The 22038-nt window shown below is 45.5% G+C and overlaps 1 protein-coding gene across 1 annotated transcript in view; it reads left to right on the forward strand.

Annotated features, from left to right (window-relative positions):
* The first annotated feature begins 2215 nt into the window (after positions 1-2215).
* XKR6 (XK related 6) overlaps positions 2216-22038 on the forward strand; it is a 307438-nt gene continuing 287615 nt past the window's right edge. The window contains exon 1 of the mRNA XM_071211859.1: positions 2216-2943. Within this exon, the coding sequence (XP_071067960.1) occupies positions 2255-2943 (689 nt within the window). The 5' untranslated portion in view covers positions 2216-2254. The remainder of the gene's footprint in view (positions 2944-22038) is intronic.

Consider the following 22038-nt stretch of genomic DNA (forward strand, 5'->3'; position numbering starts at 1 on the left):
TTGAGTCACTTCCGCTCCCTCAAAATGCCTTAAAAAAAAAAAAAAAGAGAGAGACAACAGATCTACTGCATGATAAAATTTAAGTAGATTGGTACGATGCAGATAAGACAACAGCAGAAGCAGCAGGACCATTGTTTAACGCTTACTACCCCTAGGTAAGTAAAGAGCTTTGAATGCATTATCACCTTTAATCCTCTCAGTAAACTTTCAGAGAAGGCACTGTTATTATTCCTATCATATAAAGGAGAAAACTAAGGTTTAAAAAGGTTAACTAACTCAGAGTCATTGTTTTAGAAGGACTGGGACCCAAACTTGGGCATTCCAACTTCTCTAGTGAAAGTTATTCTTCTAAGATGTGTTAATTCAAATTTAGGAAAGAGAATAAACAGATCCTACCTATATGCATAAATAACCTTTACCTGCTGGCTGTAGTTTTTATTACCACAGGATTTAGAGGCTTAAACCATAGTTTGAAATAAAAGGGTCCAGTATGTTGATTTTGTAATCACTTTTCTTCCCCATGGAATTAGCTGGAGTAAAAATTCTTTATGGGTACTCTCAAAAGTCTTTAAAGGTTTTACGCTGGCATATATACACCTTAAAAATTGTGTTCTAAAAAAACAAGTGGTTTCCAGGTCTTGCGCTGTCACTCCCAACATTTAACCAGGTACTGTAGTGTTCAATATCACCCACAGCAAACTAACAAAACTGATACATTTCTTCCATGGAAGCTCAATGCCATACAAATACTGTCTAATTTGTCCTCTAAGCATTCCGAAGAAAGCTCCTGGCATTATTAGAAAACTTTACTGACGGGAGCAGAGACAGAACCAGAAAAATGAGTACAAAAATCTAGTCAAGTCGGTGAGAAAATCCAGGTGTTTTTTTTTCCTTTCCCTTTTCAAAGTCTAAAAAAGGTTCATTTCACCTGATCAATAACAAGTGTGACCATGTAGATTCTTCCACGTGGCTTCAAATATGCATTCACGGGAGGATCATTGTAATTCAAATCCATTCAGTGTGGCTTCACTTTTGTAATTTGTTAGCTAACTTTGGGTAGTGTGCCCTGCGTTTCTCTTAATGATATAGCACATTGACAATATTTTCACTCATTTGAGGCCACGTTTGTTGACAGAGCTGCAGCACCGAAACTTTTCTAAAAGGCAATCTTCCCACATTCGAAGAGCCTCAACAAGGAAGTGGCGGAGCTTAACTCCTGGCTAGCTCCGCATTTCCCAAGTGAAGGTCACAGCCTTTGGAAAATGACATTCTTTAAGAAAAAAAAAGTTGGTGGAAATATGTTCCGGTAGTGAGGAAAGTATACTCAAGGTCATCATATGCCGAATCAGTCCTTGCTCCAACATCCCAGACACTACCAGGCTAGTTCTTAACTGGAGCCTGGCGTTTCCTTCAGGGAATGGCTGGTGGAAACTTCATCACAAAAGACGACGGGGGTCAGTGACGGGATGAGGCAGTCAGCAGAGGTAAAAGAGCAGAGGAGTCCAGGGAGAGCTGAGCGTCAGGAGGTTGTCTGTGGGAACCTAAACTGATGGGTGCGATTTTTATAAGACCCTCCAAGTCAGAGGAGGAAATGAGGGAAATTTTGAAAGAAGAAAAGCCAAGAGCCAGCCCCAGAGGTGAGCCCCAGCCATTCTGGGGGGGGCCGTCTAAGCACACAATGAGGTCATCCCATCTCCCGGAAGTGACGCGCGATCACCTGCTCGGCGCCGGCTCCGCCCCTTCCCCCCGAGGCCCCGCCCCGCCGCCCGCGGCCGGGAGGCTGTCAGGGGGCGTTGCTCCGCGAGGAAGGCCGGCCGCCGCGACGCTGCGGAAGGGGACCCCCGGACGCCTGGCACTGCCCCCTCCAGGGACCACTTGGGGCCGCCCCTCTCGGCCCGGCGCCCTTCTGAGACGCCGAGGGGTCAACCTGATGGGTTTCGGGGTCAACGGAAGAGGGGAAGGGGAGCCGTGGCGGGGCGAACCCCCCGGCCCCCCGCCCCGCAGCTGAGGCGCCGGCGGGCGGCCATCTTGGCCGCGAGGGCCGGGCCGGGCAGCGGCGGGCGCCGCGCGATTGGGGGGCCCGGCCGGAAGTGACGCGGCCGCCCGGAAGCGGAGGCCGCCCGGGCCGCCCCCCGCCCCCCCCCGCGCCCCCGCTTCCGCCCCGCCCCCGCCGCGGCCGCGGCCCCCCGCCCGGTGCGGCCTCCGCCCCCCCCCCGCCGCCCTCCCCCCGCGCGGCGCCGGGCAGCCAGGCAAGATGGCGGCCAAGTCCGATGGCGGCGGCGCGGGGGTGGGCTTCGCCCAGCTGCACAACCTGGACGAGGCGGTGGGCGGCGGCGAGGAGGACGGGGAGGCGGGCGGCCGCGGCGCCGACGAGCCGGGCGAGAGCAGCTCGCTGCACATCTGCCACTGCTGCAACAGCTCCTCGTGCTACTGGGGCTGCCGCTCCGCCTGCCTGCGCGCGCTGCTCGGCCGGGCGCCCCGCCGCAGCGCCGCGGCCGCCGACGGCGGGGACCAGCCGCTGCAGCCGCCCGCCGGGCCGCGCCGCGCCGCGCCGCCGCCGCCCGCGCCGGGCCAGCGCCCGTGGCTCGACTGCCTGTGGATCGTGCTGGCGCTGCTCGTCTTCTTCGGGGACGTGGGCACCGACCTGTGGCTGGCGCTCGACTACTACCGCCGCGGCGACCACGGCCTGTCGGCGCTGACGCTGGCCTTCGTGCTCGTGCCGTCGCTGCTGGTGCAGAGCCTGAGCTTCCGCTGGTTCGTGCAGGACTACACGGGCGGCGGGCTGGGCGCCGTGGAGGGCCTCAGCAGCCGGGGCCCCCCCATGCTGGGCGCCGCGCGCGCCCGCGGGCCCTCGGCCACGCCGGGGGCGCAGCGCCTGTGCCGCCTGTCCGTGTGGGTCTGGCAGTCCGTCATCCACCTGCTGCAGATGGGGCAGGTGTGGAGGTAAGCGCGGGCCGGCGGGCGGGGGCCGGGCGCGGGCCGGGGGGGGGGGGGGTGCTGCCCGGCTCGGGGGGGGCGTCCTGCCGGGGGCGCCGCCTGCCCCCGGGCGCCCTGCCGGGGGGTTCTGCCCTCCTCGGGGGGCGCCCTGCCGGGGGATTCTGCCCTGTTCGGGGGGCGCCCTGCCGGGGGATGCTGCCCTGTTCGGGGGGCGCCCTGCCGCGGGGTGCTACACTCCTCGGGGGGCGCCCTGCCGGGGCGCTCTGCTGGAGCTGCTCTCCTCCGGGTGCGCTCTGCCGGGGATGCTCCCTGCCCCGGGGTGCCCTGCCCGGGGAGCGCCCTGCTGGGGGGCGCAGCGTATGCTGGCGCGCCCTGGCTGGGGGCGCTCTGCTCTGGGGGTCGCTCTGCCCTCGGGGGTCGCCCTGCCTTGGGGGGGGGGGTTCTGTCCTGCCCTGAGGCGCCCGGCTCAGCGACGTTCGGTCCCGGGTGCCTCTGCCCTCGGGGTCCCCGCCGAGGTCCGCCGGGCGCGCCTTTGGCGCGGCGAGGCCGGTGGTGCGGGCGCATCCCCGGCGTCTCCGGACGCGCGTGCCGGCCGGCCCGGCCACGCCTTTGGGCCCGCAGCCGCGCGGGTCGGGGACCACCTGCCCTGGCGGGCCGCGCCGCCCCGCGTCCCCGCGTCCCCGCCGCCCGGACCCCGCCGCCGCCGCCGCGCTGCATCCCGAGCGCCCCTGTGCCCTACAGGCCGAGGTAGCGGCGTCCACGCGCCCTCCCGACCCCCGCGGGCCCTGGGGGGCTCCCGCTCCCCGCCAGCTTGCGCTCGGTGTCGCGCCCCGGCGCGACGTGTCGCCGCCGCTCCCGGCTCCGCAGTGGCCCGCGCGCGGCCCCGTGGAGAGCCCGCCGCCTCGCCGCGCGCCCGGCTGTCCACGCCCCCTCCCGCCGCCGCCGCGGCCCCTGCCCGCGCCTCCCGGCCGCCCGCCGCCGCGGGGCCTGCCCTCGGCTGGCTTCGACGTGCCCTTTCCTTAGGACAGGTGAGGCTGTGCGGCGCGGGGCGAGCGGGAGCGTGTGCTGCGGCCCCCGACACCTGCCCGTGCAGCCCTCGGCCTCCCGGCGGCGCGGGCGCGCTCTGGGCTCGGGCGAGCCTAGGGTCGGCCGCGCAGCCCCGGTCCCTCCCGGGAGCCCGCAGGGCCACCTGCGGACGTTGTCGCCCTGACTCTCCCGGGCCCCAGGAAGGCCGACCCTGCACACCTGGGTGGGAGCGCGCTGGGCCTTCCCGTCCACCTGCTTCCTGGCTGCGGGGAGAGCTGGGGTAGGAGGGAGTCTTAGTGCAGGCGGCCAGGTGGGGGAGAGCCCTCCACCTAGAGGGAGGTTTTTAGGCACCAGTATATCCGTTAACGGAAAAGGTTCTTTGTCATTGGAAGAGTTTATCCAGATCTTTACCCGGAATTTTAAGTAAAAATGTTTCAGAAAGCGTGGAATTGAGTTAAGTCAAATAATGCAAAAGAATGCAAGAACTTTGTCTTCCTGAATTTACATGCAAATTCAGCAGTGGTTCTTGATTTAACTAAGCACTTTTTTTCTAGTTACACTTGTGTGCAGGTAATTTATTTCCTGCAGGTAAGTTTATAAGAGGGCTATAACATTTCAAAAAAAAAAAAGCAATCAGGTTAACTTTTCCTACTTTGACCGTAGCTTAGGTTACAATAAAAATTTGGAATATGTTTTGAATTTGAATTACCCCCAAATGCCCAAATCCAAACAGAATCAGAAGCAGTGTGTTTAGTATCAGGGAAATCTTTTTTCGGTCTTGCAGGTAGGTAAGATGCAAAGGAGTGAAGGACAAGAGGGACTGAAAAAGTCTGAGGAAGAGGGAGATTTTGGAATTCTAGTAAAATTTGACAGCATTTTAAAAATAACTGAGTTCCTGGTGAGTGAACCTAAATCACCTATCTGCATAAATATGTTGGTTTTACGTTAAAATTCTTGAGAAGAATTGTTTCAACTTTTGGGATATAATGAAATTGGAGTTGAGCTTAAAATTTTTTAAAGCATCATACTTGCCTCCCATTCACCTAAGCCGTAATTGTATGGTGGGACAAACTGAAAAGTGTGTTTTAAGTATACTTAAATTTAGCTCTTCATGGTATTTTTCCTGATCTTCACCTTAGTTTTAATATCTGCAGTGGTGCGTATGTATTCATTTTTAAAATGCTGAGATTTTACTATGGTCTGAATTTTTTATTTTGTTTTCAAGATTAGGTTGTATTTCTAAGTGTTTCGTGAAGTATTTAAATCATTAAAAAACATTAATTAAATCTAGCTATACTGCAAAGTAAAGGTTTGTCTTGCTTTTTGCAGTAGCTGGTTTTGCTTGAGCCCCTCGTGGAGCTCGCCCGCTCTCTGAACACCTGGCAGGCAGTTTACTTGTATTAAAGCCATTCACACGCATTTGCTTTGCGGCAGGATTTTAGGCTTTTCTTGTTTGGATCTCTTGGCAGACAGTTCCTTTTCATGTGTGTAAACACACATCATCTCAGTTTTTACTGCAGATCTTTTGGGGTTGCAGTTGTTCCCTTAATCGTGTGCTAGGAAGTTTTGCTAGTTCATGTAGTCACATGACATAAAGGTTAAGGTCTCGGAATTAAATCAGGTGACTTTGTACATTGTCAAAAGTGATTCGTTAAATCATGAATATCTCTCTTTACTTGCCTTTATTTTCTCTTAATAATGCAAAATTACTTGACTTTTGTTTGGAAAAAGTACTGTGTTAATTTAAGAAAATTTGGTTTCACTTATATGTGTGTTGCCTTTTCTGTCAAGAATGGAAGAAAATATTTTCAGCAGGGCCAAAAGTGGAGCGTGGCAGAGTACCCTGTAGAATGGTGTGGTTTCTGGCGCTGCCTCCTGCAGTGCTCTCGGGTGGGATCGGGGCCTGCCCTGGCCAGTGGCTGGGAGCGCAGCCTCCACGCCGCTGTGTGCCCTTTCAGGTGCCTTCCCCAGGGAGGGCTGGGGGCCAGCCGCGCTTCAGCTGAGAGAAGTGTGTGCCTAGAGAGCGCGCTCGGGTTCTTGGAGGGTGTGACGTTAGGAGCAGTTCCACATAGTGGGCACAGCCGTCATTGTGTGGAATGTTTTCCTTCGGTGTAGTATGGTTTTGGTTTTGTGCTACCTTTGGGGAGTGCTTAGTGTCTTGGCATTTCTCTTCTGTCAAGAAGCAACAGTTCCTTAAAATTTCGTCTGATATGGTGATGCTATGATTAATCTATTTACTGTCCTCTCTGTTTTTATTTACTTTTTTCTGTTTGGTATAATGCAGGTTATATAGCTCCTCATGTAATTAGCAAATGCTGCTGGTGGTGAAGGAGCAGCCTGTTTTTTAGTGCCCCCTCCCATCCTGATACGTAGGGGTACGTAGTGTGTTATGGGACTTCCTTTAGGATAGGGCTCTCAGCTCTGGCTGAGCATAGGCTGTACTGTGGGCAGCTTTCAACACCTAGAAAAGCCAGCGAGCATTGCTGGGCGTGCTGCAGAGAAGCCCTGCGCAGGGCCGGGACCGCTGGGCTTGTGGAAGCTGCACAGTGATCGCTGGGCAGCCAAGGTTAGAACACTTTTAGAGCTAGGTTTCAGGCTTCCTTCATTTGGAGATTAATGGATTTGTGTTCTTAATAAGTAAGACGGACCTGTTGGGAAAGAAGTGATTTGGTGAGGTTTAGTTCTGAGCAGCACCATAATAAAACCGCTTTACCCTGGAAATGTGTACGAGCGCCGTCGGAGCTGTGGCGCTATCGCGCGTATGCTCTTAGGTACTCAGTGCTTCTGTTTCTTTGAGTCCCAGGATGAATCTCATTCTAAAAAGCATCTCCAAATTCAAGGCAGTCTTAGACAAACGTATTTCACTTCTTTGCCTTTTGTGTGATATAAATAATATTTTATGACTCTGTTGCTTGTAAGAGGTGTCATCTGTTTAATGTTGAAGTGATTCCCTTAAGAAGGCTTGCGGTAATTAAAGGAGGGGCCGGACCAAGTGATCTGTAATTCCCCTCTAGCTTGAAAAGTTTGATTTGAGAATGGAAATGTTACCTTTCAATAAGGAAATTCATCCCTGCGGGGCCAGGATATCAGGCATGGTCACATTGATAAAAGTTGTATGTCTGTGTGTGTGTAAGGCACAGTCATGTTTTATTACTGGTGGCAATCTCAGTATTGTAAAATTAATCTTTTTTTCCTTTTCGCTTTTGCATTTTAATGGACTTCTGGTTAGAAAGAAACACAACAGGGTTTTTTGAGGGGAAATCCTTATCTGAGAAAAGTAAATATGTTTGAGTAGCCAAAAAAAACTAGGAAAAAAAAAAGTTTCTGAGACTCGTCAGAAAGCAGATGTGCTATAAAGTGGCAGTAATTCAAGCAGTGTGGTGCTGGCAGAGGAATAAGCAAACAGGTAGTGAAGCAGAGTAAAAGAGTCCAGAAAAATAAATTGATATGTTTGTGGGAGTTTAGTACATAAAAGGTGGCATTTCTTAATCAGTGAATGCAAAAAGCATTGTTAAATAAATAAATGATACTGGGGCAGTTGACCAGCCACTTGGGGGAAAAATAGATCTCTACCTTTAACAATCAAGCAAAAATTCTAGAAAGATTAATGGTTTTTTAAAAAAGCAGTTTTATTGAAATATATTCACATACCATACACTATTAAAAAGTGATTTCTGAAAACACAAGAAAAAAGGTAAGATAACGACCGTATAATTTTGCAATGGGCAAGACCCTTTGATACCATCACGGAAAAGATTGATACATTTAACCACATCGACGTGACTCATCTGCTTATACTTTTCTCCTAATACCTGGAAAAACCACGGGTACACATGATTAGCTGTTAGGGTAGAAGAGTTAAACTTAAAGAGATGCCGTTTATAGGAGAGTGAATACGAACAGAGCTTCCCTGAAGATGATTTACATTTTTGAGTAAGAACGTTCAGTTAGAACATTTAGGTGAATTTTCAAGGGAAGATGATAGAAATATCATAAATATGAGTAAAATCACATTCAGTGATGAAACATAGTATTTTCAGAATGATTCAGAAACAAAACATGTAAAATCAGTGTTACAGAAGTCTAGCATTCCTGAAATCTAATAGGCAGATGTCAAAAATTGCAGCTAGTTCATGTCCATCTTTTAACAGCATTGGCTTTGATGTCGCAAACTTTGTCCATGGGTCAACCAGACAGGCTATGCAGTGGATAAATTCTGGACTGTTAGAAAAATTGGAAAGATTCTGGGGAATACAAAAATAAATCACCTGTCTCGAGTACTGCCGTTCTCACCATGGGATGGTTTGCTTACAGCGTGCTTTGTAAACTCAGAATTTAGTTTACTCCCCATGATGTTCTGTTTACCTAGTTTCTTCTAAACCAGAAATTCTAGATTGCTTATTTAGCTCAGAAAGTTATAACTTGTCTTTTAAAAAAATCATAAAAGTATAGTCTAATTTAAAACGTTTAATGACTTTTGACTGTTGAATGACAATCCATTATTTGCCACTATTGAAGTTATTTTTTTTAAAAGGCATAGGACAGCTTGGTTTGCAGGGGAACATTGGAGCTAAGAAATTACATTTATACTGTGCGCTGCAATTTATTAGATGTTTACGGTTAGACAAGTTATAAACAACTTCTAACACAGTTTCCTCGCATGTTTATTAAATAAGGAGTTAAATTTGATTTTAAAAAGTTCATTATGCTACAGATATTAGCACTCTGAAGACAGGACTGTTAAGGAATTTCAGGCTCCGTTTTGAACAATTAAAATATTTTTAGAAAGTGTATGAGTTTCCTAGGAATTGTTTTGAAAGGCAGAGTTCTTTTTCCTAGCATGTGTTATTTTATTACATAAAAGTTGGATTATTTTTAGTTGCTTTGCTACGTGTAGGGTGTATTTTTAAACCTCACTACTCATGTTAAAATTCATGGCAGATTAGAATTCTTGAGAATTTTCTATGCTGATAATTTTGTGAATTCACAGTTTCACCTAAAATTAAACTGTATTATAAAGTGATCTTTTATAATGATCTGTTTTAAATTTATTGTTCGAGTGAGTTAAAGCGATGCACATACTTTTGTTTAATACATTTTACTCTTTAAACCATATATTTTGGAGGTTTTTCTCAATTATTTGACAAGATTAATTCTTTGTTGGGGAAGAACCTCAGAATCACCTACTACAGTTTGCTGTTTGATTTGTGTTCTTTAACTTTGGAAAGTTAGTGCTGTTAGTAATTTTTTTTTTTTTTTAATGATTGCCTCCATGTCTTTTGTGAACTGTTCTAAGAGATCTGTGATTTGACTTGTTAGATTAAGGTATGGATCCTTTTTGCATAAGTTACGATTTGGGGAAGATGGAGTTTGCTTGAAGGATTCAGTGTGTATTGTTACAGTGGCATTAGTACATAGCTACATAAAATTCAACCTTCGGTTTTTCTTTTCTGTATGTCTGATGTGCTTAGATCTAGGTATATTAGTGAACTTAAGGCCACAGTACCCCAAGATACTTTGCATATTGCCAAAAAAAGTTTTCTCTTTTGTGGTGGTATCCCTTTTATCTTGAAAAATCAAACAAGTGGTTTTAAGAATAATTTATGTTGTGAATGTAAGAATTTTGTCTTTTTGAGGGAAAGAAGCTCTCTCTGTTGTATCTTGGTTATTTTATAGAGTTTGAGCTGTGTGCTCACCACTCATTTCCAGGAAGAGTTTAAATCTTCACTTCACAGAAAGGCCAACAAAACAGTTTTCTGCACAGCACTCCTGGAATTGGGTAGAGCTGGTATTTTTTTATTTACGCGGGCCAGATACTCTCCAGCAGCCGGGCACGTAAGACAGAAACTTTGCCTTTCACCATCTTGACTCCAGGCGAGGCAGCTGAAGCCCAGGGACAGGGAGCCGGGCAAGCCAGTGCGGGCACCCGGAGACCCAGCCTTGCCCGCCAGCAGGCGCCCGCTCCCCTCAGCCCTGCTGCTGCAGAGCCGTGAGCTTGAACCGAAATGAAAAACGTGTTGGTGCGGGCGTGAGAAACTAAATAATACATAGTCTAGTCTGGACTTAGTGAGGGGTCTGCGGACCCTGAAAGGTTTGGAAACCCTGGCTTAGAGCGTGCTCTAAGAACCTCCTGTATCACATAGCCCACGGAGCTTGTTAAAAAGCTGATGTGGGTCTCGCTGCAGACTTACTGAATCAGACCCCGGGCATTTGGGCCAGGGAATGTTAAATTTTGCTCAGTTTTTATTATGGCAGTTTGTAAACATACAGAGAAGTAAAATGAACACCTGTCACCTTCATCTGGGTTCAATAATTGCTAACATAGCGTTATTGCTTTGTGTATTTATTTTTTTACATGCATCATAATGCTTCAGGGCTAAATATTTCACCTCAAATACTAAATAATTAGAATAATTCTGCATAACTACTGTACCGTTATCACAATTTGGAGGATTAACAATAATTCCATAAAATCACCTAATATCTCTTTCATTTTTTAAATTTGCCCAGTTCTGAAGAATGTCTTTTATAGTTTTTTTCTCCTTCCAAACAGGAATTTAATCCAGGTTCATCGCTGCATTTATGCTTTTTAAAAATCTAGCACAATTTCCTTATTTACAGAGTTCAGATCAGTTCTCTTCTGTGTTAGATATTCTGGATTGCATGATTGTTTCATCCGGTGTTTGTCTTCTGTCTTTCTGATAAACTTGAAGTCGGTTCTAAGAGCTTGATTGTACTCAGGCTTAATGGTTTTGTCAAAGCCCTGCTTTCTAAAGTGTTCTCTCTTAGTTGAAGTTGTGACTGCAAGGTTTCTCCGTATATAGGTGCTTTTTACCCTTTACAGTTAGTAATTCGTAGGGTAATACTTTGGCAAGTTGTGAATGTCTTATTTCCTAACAACGGAATGGTTTCAGCAGCCATTGCAACCCTTCCTTAATCAGTTACCTACTCTGTAGTTGGTGGGCAGTGGGATTTGTATTTTAAACAAGTCTTCTGAACGATTTTTGCCTTTCTTTGAGAGCCGCTGCTCTGAGGAACTGGGTCCTTAGTGAAAAGAATCTGTCCAGAGAAGTTGCTATGAATGTAGGCACTGGTGGATCCAAATGGCTTGTCAGTAAACAGTTGAGTGTGAGCTTTATGCACATTTTGGAGGAACAAGGAGTCTTCATTTGTCTCCTGGTTCCTTGTTTGGTGTCAGAGGACATGTACGTAATTATTACAATAAAATGAGGTAAGCGCTAAAAGAAGCACATAGTTTGTTAGAGCATTGAGCGAATGACTAAAATTGAAGGACAGTGGCAGGGGCAGGGAGAAGTTACTGAGAGGAAAGAAAACACTATTGAAAATTTTGTTTTTATGTGTATTGTCTCATTTAATTTTCACAAGTTTTTCGTGCCCGTCTTACAGATAAAAGAAATGGATTACTCAGTTACTGAGTCACCTGGTAAGTCACTGGTAAGTGGTGGAGGAAGGTTTCGAGACAGATCTTGCTGTTTCCTGCATCAGCTCTCATGTAATGATGAGGCGGCTCTTCAGGCAGCAGAGCAGGGCGGCAGGCTCCTCCTTAGGAAAGCGTTTTCAGGGCTTCACCCCAGGCCCTTCTCAGAATCACTGGACCCCCCAGTACTGTGATCGCAGCATCGCGGGAAGGAGCGTAGAGGGCGGACAGCACCCTCTTGGCCGCTGTTAATCCCTGCAGGGTCTACTGAATGCCATGCCCGCGTGTGGCTCTGTGCTGACCTGGCGACACTGGCAGCAGCAGCCCTAGCCTGAAGGTCGTAAGGCAGTCGTTGCCAAACCTTGGCCATGTGTAGGCATCTCCTGGAGAGCCAGCTGTTCGGGTACCGCTGTAATAGGTAGGCCTAATAGGCTTGGTGTGACTTAGAGTCTGTGTGTTTCTAAAGCTTGTGTTTTCACAAGTTCCCCAAGCAGTGCACACACAGGGTGAGAACTGCAGTTCGTGGTGATGTCCGCCCATACTCATGCTGATAGTTTCTCAAGGAGGAGTGTGTGGCAGAAGCACTTGGGAGTTTGTTTTTGTAAATTTAAGCATGCTGTCTATCAGATTGGCAGGTGATTTTAATGAAACACCAGAATTTGAAGAATCTATGATCAAACCTTATTCCTAGCAAGAATGGGCTGGAGAAAAGTGTGTATTAATCAAATAAGTGGTGTTGCCGTATACAGTGCTTAAGATTTAGAATGCTGTAGACACTTAGCATTAAAACTATTCAGAAACTTCTGAAAGTTTGAAGTCCTTCAAGGTCATTATTATGATAATGAATTGTCACTGTTGGTGGTCAGAAGTGCCAGATTCTACACTTTATTGTGTTGGGAAAATGGATATTTAATCCAGAGTGAATTAATGTCTCAGATTTTCAGAAATGTTACATTCATTGAAATCAATGCCAAGGATAGGTTTCCTAAAAAAGAAACTGGTGAATGAAAAGGGAGAAGTGACCTAATAGGTATTTAATGAGTATCTAGAGAGCAGTGGAGGAGGCAGAGAAGACAAATGACTGAACTAAAGTTTGCCTGATAGGTTCATGGGAGAGCTAGCTGGGCATGGAATGGGAAAGGGTCGTGCAATGCCTTACTTTATTACCCCTGGTGGTAAGATATTAGTATAGAGGACCAGCAAGCACACCTAAAATCTAATGCACCCAAAATAATGAACTCGTCCCTTGGCGCTCCGTCTAGGAATATGTTGTGGCAATGGTGCTTCGGTAATCAAAGAGCCTTGTAACAGGAACCTCGGGGTCAGAAATCCTAAGAGAGGAAATGGCTGGCAGAGGTGAGATGTGGTATATTGGGATGCATGGTACAGCGTGGGTAGAATGCTACGCTAATCTATGATTCTGGATCAAAATGAGTAAAAATTCAAATTTGTCATTTTGCTCGGTCATGAGAAATGCAGCTTTTTTGAGTATTCAACTAAATTGTTACAGATAACCCCATAATTTGAGGATGTTCGCCATTTTGCCTTCTGTAGTTTGTATCACTGCTACCTCTGGAAAAAAAATTATTTTTTCCAATAAAGAAGTTATATATTCAAAAATTAAAGACTCAAGTGTTTTTGCTTTGATCTCTTGGGTGATGGTATCTTTGGATTGGAAAAAGAGGCAACATGAAGGATTCATTACTCAGTTTGCAGCTTCAACAAAAGTTATCAAAATGAAGCTGGAGTTAAAAACAGTTACATTGTAAATTTGGAAAATCAGAGTAGGTTTGTAGTGTTCGTGGGTATCTTTAGAGTTGAGTAAGTAAGGCCACATGATATTTTTTAGATGGTTTTTGAGGTGTAATTTTTGGGAAGAGGAGTGATGTGTATCTCCTCAGGCTTTTGTGATTAAATGAGGTGATATTTTTCAGACTATGTTATGGGATTTTGAAGGGGTCCTATGAGGCAGGAGTGTGTCATTTAGCTTATTGTGTGGCATTTGCAACTCACTGTCTCAGAGGTACACGCAAATCTAGTGTAATGTGATGTATACCTTCCTAAAAGAACTCTTGATTCTGCAAAATCACACACTGAAAGTAACAAGGCTTGGAAAGCCAGGGTTGAGGCGGGATGACTTAAAACTCTGAGCCGTTGTGACGAGAGCACCAGGAGAGTATCGGCACCTGTAACTTCTCTTGGCTTGGCGCTGCGCAGCATGGTCAGGTGACTCTACGGGCTCTCCCTTATCCTGGGACCTGCTCTTTCTTCTTTGGTATGTGGGTGCTTGTTTATATTCACTTCTAACCAGTTTCACCAAAAACTGAAGCCCCCGGGGTGTAGCCTTTACCCGCACCCACATCACGAGGTAGATTATAAGGTAGTGCAAAGCAGGACAGAGACTGAAGCAACTAAACCAGGTGTTAGTTGCACAAAAGGAAGGTACTTTGGTAAGATTTTCAGCATTTTTCATAAAGTTTTCATGTTTTTTGCTAAGTCTAACTCATTTGCGAAAAAATCTTGTCCTTGATAACTTCAAAACATTAACATGTTGGGAAAAATCACTTATGATCTGCCATTACTGCTGTCTTTCCCATTTGTGCCACTCGTGTGTGAAGGAAGCCATGTGACAGAAACTGCATGGTGGCGTAACTGACATTTTTTAATTTGGTAATGTCAAGATGCAGCTCTTGGAGATGTCAAGGTTCTAACTTTTGGGAAGTTCTAGTTTTGGAGATACAGCGTTTCAAGGTCAAGTGAAATTTGTTACTTTTCTCATGCTTTTTTTGCCCTTGTACATAATAATGAATTGAAGAAGGGCTGTTTTAATCCACTTGTAAATTTCTGCTTCTGGAACATAGTCATTGGATGGACTGTAATAATGTGTCTATGCTGTATCAGCACTTGAACTATCAGGAATGGCTTATAATTTTGTTTCATTTGAAATGTGATTAGTAGTGAGATTTTAAATTAAAATTCTTATGAGGGTACAGTAAACAAAAAAAAAGAGCAACAGTAGTCTGTTGTCAAGGAAAAGACTGATGGGTAGAATAAACAGACTGCTTTCTGCAATATAAACAATCTGTTTTCATAGTTTTTTTTTTTAAAGGATGATTGGGAGAACTTCCAGTTTAAGTAGAAGTTAGTTACACGTGAGAGCCAGCAAAACGGCAGCGCATACGTTGAGTGGCTGTTAATGCTTGTCTCCTCGAAAACTGAAGTAACGGTTTCAGTGGCTTACCACAGTAGAAGTGCACTTTCTGTGGGTATGGCCTGATGGCGGGTGACCAAGCGTGACTTCGACGTACCAGCGTCCAGCCAGTGGAGGGAAAGGGACTACGGAGAAAGCATACTGCTTGGAGGGGGCACACCGCTCTGCCCACCCTCTTTCCTCAGGAACCAGCCACGCCCCATCCCGCCATCACGGGCCTAAGGTCATGAATGAGGAGCCGGCGGCGCACCAGTGCCTCCATCAGGGGCGTGTGGTCATGAATGAGGAGCCGGCCGCGCCCGGCCCTCCATCAGGGGCGTGTGGGAATGGAGCCTGTGCGTGGGCTGCAGCCTTGGAGTATGGGAGGGGGCCTTTAATTTTGGTGGACAGAGATTCAGAAAGAAAGAAATTCCTGTACTTAGGTCTTATACCCTCCAGATTAAGGGGTGCTGCCGGCCGGGGGGGGAGGGGGTGGATTATATATATCTAAGTAAAATTATATTGCTTTAAGTGTTCAAGAGGCAGTTTCTCTTTCATACTTGGATTTGCTTTTTTATTTGATTTTAATTTTTTGTTTTTTAATGAGACCCTCTATTACATTCACATATATATTTACGTAATGTAATGTGACCTAAATATTTTTATTTTAAAAAATTTTATAGAAGTATGTCATTAATATATGGACATACTTAAATAATACATACATAGTGAAAGTGGTGAACTTAGGAAACATGCGTGTCTTGGTACAGAGCTACCGTTCATCCCCCACCACTGGCACCTTGTATTGTTCAGAAACATTTGTTACAGGCTATGTAAGAGCATCGTCAAAATATTACTACAGCTATAGTCCATATCTTACATTTGGTGTATTTTCCCCTGCCTCGCCTGATTATTAATATCCACTATTTGTATTATATACCTGTTAGAGTACATGAGAGAGTGTTCTCATGTTCTGTTAACCAATTCCGTCTTCCACCACAGGACTCACAGTGTCATACATTCCCATACTTTGTGCACTAAATTCAAAGTGCACCCTCAGTGGCTCTCATTTTCATCACAGTGGATTTATGTTTTAATTTAAGGGTCAGCAAACTTCTTCTGCAAAGAAATATTTTAGGATTTGTGGGCCACATAAGGCCTCTGTTACTTAGTACCCTTTAAAATTGTAAAGACCCCTCTTAGAGGGAGGGCGGTATGGGCCGACCCCTATTTTAATTGGTTAGGTAAAACAAATCATTATGTAAATGAACTGTTAAAAATAATGTCTAACTTTAATCATTTTAAGTGTGATCTTTACTAAATATAAGAAATTAAAATATAGTGTAACAATACAGGTAGGGTGTTAAATAACTTTTCTTCTCCAGATGAAATTCATTTGAGGTAAATGTGGACTTTATAAACTAAGTAAAGGTGGTGTTGTACCATATGTAAGGTGCTTTAATGTTTCACATCTTAAAAAAATAATTCATATGGTTGAGGACAGCTTGGGACCCTTATTTTGTGACTACAGCTGATCTAACTCTGACAAAACTATATCCCATACTGGAAGGATCTTATTGTTGGGCCTTAGCCCCCAAAATGATTCCTTGTTTCTCATGTATTAGTTGTACATACCATCATATATGTAACTTTAAAAATATACGAAATTTGTAAATTCATACCAAAACGAAACTTTATATTCTTGTAACTTGTTCAGTGTTGTTTGGCTTGTGTGCTAACCCTGAGGGGGGGGGTACTAAAATCTGAAAATTCCTTATTAAGGGTATTAAAATATCTACAGATGATCAATATAAAATTGGAACTAAAATGTCAAACAAAACATGACAATATATTTTATAAGTTCTTACAAAAATCCATAAAATGTTTTAACAGTAGGGACCTATACCTCCAGTATTGAAACTTTTAAGGGTCAACTCTTATAATACTAGTTTGGGTTATATTTTCTGGCATTTTTAATTGGCTTTTAAAAATTAGATTGCTACAACATTAAAGTAATAAATATATATATTTATTTTGAGGCTATGTAATAACTGGAGTTCCTCTGCATAGCACCACCAGTTGAGTCTGTACCAGGGATCTTTTTTTTTTTTTTTAAAGATTTATTTATTTATTTAATGTTCTCTGTGTCTCTTTGCTGCGTCTTGTTTCTTTGTCTGCTTCTGTTGTCGTCAGCTGCACGGGAAGTGTGGGGAAGTGTGGGCGGCGCCATTCCTGGGCAGGCTGCACTTTCTTTTGCGCTGGGCGGCTCTCCTTACGGGGCGCACTCCTTGAGCGTGGGGCTCCCCCACGCGGGGGACACCCCTGCATGGCAGGGCACTCCTTGTGCGCATCAGCACTGCGCATGGCCAGCTCCACACGGGTCAGGGAGGCCTGAGGTTTGAACCGTGGACCTCCCATGTGGTAGACGGACGCTCTAACCACTGAGCCAAGTCCGCTTCCCTGTACCAGGGGTCTTAAGATAAGGATTCTTGTATTTTTCTCCTCAAAAAGCCAAAATCTGTGGTCTGTGTAGGTAATAGATAGTTAATATCCCTTCAGACTATTAGTACTTGAGAGAAAAAAATGCAATTGTAATTAGAATAAAAACTCTACATTAAAAAAAACCACACACTGAAATCTTTAGCAGAAACTATCTGGTAGGTCAAATAGACACTGTGTGAGAGAACGTTTTTTGGCTAGTTGACCTTACTAATATAATTGTAACACTTTAAGTATAATTACCTCTGTTTCCTGGTACTGGCTTACTTTTGCTCTGGTTCCTCACAGTAGGCCATCTATTGGATCCAGATCTGTTGCCCAGACTGCAAAATTGTATAAAGCCACCGGTTGGCCCTGTCCGAACTTGCTCAAAATAAGTACTGTAATATCACTTCTAAAACCTTATCCTGCCATAGATAGTTTAGTGCTTCCACAGGACTTTAAAAGCCTTATTCATAACCCTTTCCATTTTCTACTTGGGTGTGCTCTCCAAAAGATCTTAAGACCTCTCAAAAGAAAATAAAAAATGAATTGCTTAAGCTGATGTTATAGTTAATCTTGATACTACCTTGAATAAGAGTTTTTTTTAAAACCCGATGAACAAATTCTCCAGATATTTTCATTTCTTCCTACAACTTAAATTTACAGTCTCTTTCTCTTCCTCATTCAGTCTGTTCTGATTTAAAAAACAAACCCATAGCTTAGCCTGTTTAGGTCAAGACACGCCTTTTTTCAGTGTTCCACCTAGACTGTCCACTGGGGACCAGTCTCAGTTGTGTTACCTAAAAATATTATTTTAAAACCAGTCACTTGCACTTATGCGTCGCAGTGTGACCACTGTCGGGTGTGAGGCTAGTCCTGGCACTAATGCAGTCGCACCACTAATGCCGGGCTTGGAGAGGACACGCTCCAGGCGTGTGAGCCTGCCGTGCCCGTAAAGCCTGGTCTTCTTAAGTACAGGGGTGCTTTTCCCAGGCCCCCCTCCCGCGGCTGCCCTGTGGTCCCGAGGCTTGCCGCTGCCTTCCCCGGGCGGCGGCCGGGAGCACGCGTGCGGGAGCCCCGGTGCTTGGCTTCCCTGGTGTAACCTTGGGCAGGCTGTTCAACATCTCTCTATCTCAGTTTCCTCGTGTATAAAATGGTATTTTGGGTTGACAGATCGAGAACAGCTTTAAAGAGGATATTACTACCTCGTAGGGCTATTTTGAGAATTAAGAGTTAATACAGGGAAGCGGATGTGGCTCAACTGATAGTCTGTCTACCATGTGGAGGGTCCAGGGTTGGATCCCCAGGGCCTCCTGACCCGTGTGGTGACCTGGCCCATGTGCAGTGCTGCTGTGTGCAAGGAGTGCCATGCCATGCAGGGGCGCCCCCAATTAGGGGTGCCCCACATGCAAGGAGTGTGCCCTGTAAGGAGAGCCACCCCACGTGAAAAAAGCACAGCCCGCCCAAGAGTGGCACCGCACACACAGAGCTGACGCAGCAAAATGATGCAACAAAAAAGAGACGCAGTTTTCCAGTGCCTCTGAATAACACAAATGGACACAGAAGAACACACAGCGAATGGACACAGAGAGCAGACAATTGGGGGGAAAGGGTAGAAAAATACCTAAAATAAATCTTTAAAAAAAAAAAGTTAATACAGGGGAGCAGATGTGGCTGGAGCAGCTGCAGCTCAAGAGGTTGAGCACCCGCCTCCCACACGGGAAGTCCCGGATTTGGTTCCTGGTGCTGCCTAAGAAAAGCAATGAGCACCCAAGGAGCAAAAGCAACAAGCAGACAATGAACAACAAAACAAAATGAGGAAGCATGGTGGCTCAAAGCAGTTGAGCACCTGCTTCCCACATCAGAGATCCCTGGTTTGGTTCCTGGTGCCTTCTTAAGGAAAAAAACACAGTGAGCAGACAAGCGAGAAACAGCGAGCATAACAGACGAGGGAGCCGTCTTGGCGGGAGGGAGTTAGTACATGTACCATTTCAGAATAGTGCTTTGATGTGGAGGGTAGGTGCTCAGTGAATGTTATATATTAACCAGCAGCTTTTTGTACCTGACACTGATGAGATTCTACCTGGGTAAATTTTTTATTATACATGTATATGTATTTCTATTATATATTTCACATTCCTCTTTCTATACATATCAAGTACCTTATTTATGTACTCAAGGTAAATTCCCAAAATAAAATGTAACAGTGTTAAAGCAGATATAAATATGTGTCTATTAGATAATCTCATTATATAAGTGAAACAGAAAACTATAGTCACTTAGTAACTTATTTACACAATTGATAAATACTTGCGTAAGAAAACAGACTAATCTGTATTCAAGAATAAAAGTATACAGAAATTTCTGCAGTCCAAAAGTCAAGCCATAATATCTAGCACAAAAAAGTAAAAATGTTTATATGAGCTTTTAAAAAATTATTATGAAATATAGTATACATATACAAAATTGTCCAAAAAAAGTTCACCATTCTTTAGTTAATGAAGAAACTGCTGTGCAACAACCTTTAAAATCCAAAGGGCCTTAACTAGCCATTTTACATCAGCTTCAAAGAACATTCTTGACAAATCTTAGTGCTTGGTACCTGTTAATACCACATCAGAGAACTTCATTGGTGCATCTTTGTTCGCAGAATACACCCCAAACTTTTAAACCCAAAATCTGAAGACTCATGGTCTCTGGAATACTTTCTAGCCCCTCCTTTCGTAGTGAAAAGTTCTGACGCTTTTTCCACCACATCCATCATTCTCATGCCCTGGATTATTGTCTCGGTGCCTTAACATGTGCCGGGTCCTTGACCAACACCAGCAGTTCTCAGCCAGGGGCAATTTTGTGTTCTCACGCCTCCCTCATCTCCTGGGGGACGTTTGGCAGTGTCTGAAGATTGTTTTGGTTGTCACAGCTGAAGGGGTGCTGCTGTAACGCATGGGACAGCACCACACAATGATGATTATCTGTCCTGAAGTGACTGCTGAGGTTGAGAGACCCTGGCCTGGTGCTCCCCCCACCCCAAGTCATGGAGTATTTATTTACTAAGTAACTACATATGTCAAAATAGGTAAGAAACTAAGGGATAAATATTAACCACTACACATCCAGCACTGCCCAGTCCTGTAGAAGGAAAGAAGCCAGATGTCCATAAATGAACAGATAAGCAAAAGGTGGTGTATCCATGCAGTGACGTATATTCAGCAATGAAAAGGAGTGAAGTGCAGACACAGCTACAGTGTGGATGAGCAAAAAGCAATGTGCTCAATTACAGAAGGGAGGCAAAGGAACACATTTTATGAGTCTCTGTCTGAAGTGTCCAGATTGGAAAATCTATGGAGACAGGAAGCAGATAACGACCATCTCTGGGTGGGGTGGGAGGCAGAGCTGTTACGGTTGAGGATGAGGTTGCTTTTCGGGGTAATCAGAATATTCTAAAATTAGGTTGTGGTGGTGATGGCACAACTGTGGAAATACACATAAAATATGTGAATGTTTTGGATATAACTCAAAAATTTTATGGGTGGAAGAAGAAAATAGTTCCGTCATAAGTTGTTTCTCTCCATCCCAGGGCTTTGAAAAGTCTTAAAAGTGAGATAAAGTTCCTGATTGTAGATCTCCTGTGTGAGGAAGTTACCTGTGTTAAGGAAAATGCTGCCTGAAGTATTTCTCACTGATTGCTCTCAAACGGCACAGAAAAGAAAGTGGGGTGGGGTATAAAACAGGTGTTGGAGGAAACTGTGATGCGGGATACGGAAATTCCTTGTGGGTTTTTTTTTTCTTTTTTGCATCTTTTCTGAAAAGTAAAGAAATCTACCATTATTTTAAAATAAACATTTTAAATACCCAGTAGAAACAGGCAGAGATAATTCATGCTGTAAATGTCAGCGATCATCGTCCTCGTGGTTGCCTTCTGCGGCTCCTGAGTTCTCTTGGCAAAGGCAGGAGAATCCTTGGTTCGTCTGCTGAGTGGAATTCGATTGAGTCCCCAGTAGGGAAGAGAATAGAGCGGAGGGAAGACTCGGCGTAAGAATTTCAGCTGTTGCTAAGCTTGCTTCTAAGAATGAGGAAAGCCCAATTTTAGACTCTCGTATTCTGGTATAGCCATCATTACTTGAATAAATAGGCATATTTCCAAAAGTTGGGGTAGAACTCTGTCTAGGCATGCAGATGGAATGAAGGTATTGTTCGACTCTAACACTTTTAATATGTTGCATAAAAATGTCAAGAAAATGGAAAGTCTTATTGTCATGTCTGTAATAGCTATGATTGTCCTATGCAAACTTTCAGAAACCTTTTTGGGAACATAGGTGAGCAAAACTGAGCATTGTAGTAAGGCCCCAGCGGGGATCTAGAAGACCAGCCCTGTGCAGATGTGGAGGCAGGTCTGCCAGGACTGGGGCCTCTTCTCCCTGCTCATAGGATGAAAGTGCAGGAAATGAGAATACGGCCACCGGGAGGGCCAGATAGCCGCCCATGCCCTTGCCCTTGGGGCGAATGCCGGAGGGCAGCCCGAGCCGTCCTGGAGCGGCCTGGAGCGGCCAGCAGTGGCAGGGGAGGGAGGGTGGGCGCAGGGAAAGACTTGGGAGCGGGTGAGCACACTGTGTCGCTTGTGTGCACTTGTCGCTGGGAAGGACCCCAGGCATGTCGCCTCTGGGCGCCTTGTGGCTGGGCCACCGGTTGGAGAGGCGCACTAACCGGTGCTCTTCTCCCTAGCGCAGCAGGTGTTAACACTCTTCTGTAGTTAGCCCAGTGTCAGTCTGACTCAAACAAATGAAGACAGTTTGTTTGAAGTTTGAGTGGGTGTAGGTAACCCTAAAATAAGGAAATTACGGGTGTTTGAAAATAGGCTGTAATGAAAGTTATGAAATAGGAAAATCTACGCATTTGCTCTTGGATGAGCAAGAGTCTTTGTAGCTGGACCTGTATATGGAAAGCTCTGCAGCCTGTTCCACCTAAC

Source organism: Dasypus novemcinctus, chromosome 25, assembly GCF_030445035.2.
Source record: "Dasypus novemcinctus isolate mDasNov1 chromosome 25, mDasNov1.1.hap2, whole genome shotgun sequence".
Taxonomy (NCBI): domain Eukaryota; kingdom Metazoa; phylum Chordata; class Mammalia; order Cingulata; family Dasypodidae; genus Dasypus; species Dasypus novemcinctus.